Source organism: Etheostoma spectabile, chromosome 6 (genome assembly GCF_008692095.1).
Source record: "Etheostoma spectabile isolate EspeVRDwgs_2016 chromosome 6, UIUC_Espe_1.0, whole genome shotgun sequence".
In the NCBI taxonomy this organism is placed as follows: Eukaryota; Metazoa; Chordata; class Actinopteri; order Perciformes; family Percidae; genus Etheostoma; species Etheostoma spectabile.
The window spans coordinates 8,748,286-8,748,628 of NC_045738.1; the positions used below are offsets into that span (position 1 = coordinate 8,748,286).

Sequence of the window (343 nt, forward strand, 5' to 3'; positions counted from 1 at the left end):
CCCTCATGACGCTAAATGAGTAGGATTGTGGGTAAAAGGAAGACCGTTGTTTACCATGGCGACGGGGACGCTACCGTCTGTTGTTAACACATACAAAGTGCCCGTAACATTATTTCTGTTAATATACATAGGTCCACTTAATTGCCAGCAGTTTGTCATCCCATTTAAGGCTCCTTCAGATTGTGGTGCGGAAGAATTTTTCGATATCTCGAGTCTCTCGTGTGTGAGGTGCGGTTCAAATCAGCGACGGAGCACAACAGGTCGGTGAAGTTACCATCACACCACATCACAAGAAAGGATTTACTGACAACACAATGGCAACATAAAGTGTAATTTGTCTTGC

At 44.3% G+C, this 343-nt stretch overlaps 1 protein-coding gene across 4 annotated transcripts in view; it reads left to right on the forward strand.

Annotated features, from left to right (window-relative positions):
• Window positions 1-343, forward strand: part of tmem67 (transmembrane protein 67) — a 10,809-nt gene continuing 10,466 nt past the window's right edge. For all 4 annotated transcript variants that reach the window (XM_032519373.1, XM_032519374.1, XM_032519375.1 and 1 more), the window contains exon 1: window positions 1-260. In XM_032519373.1, the coding sequence (XP_032375264.1) occupies window positions 56-260 (205 nt within the window). In that variant the 5' untranslated portion in view covers window positions 1-55. The remainder of the gene's footprint in view (window positions 261-343) is intronic.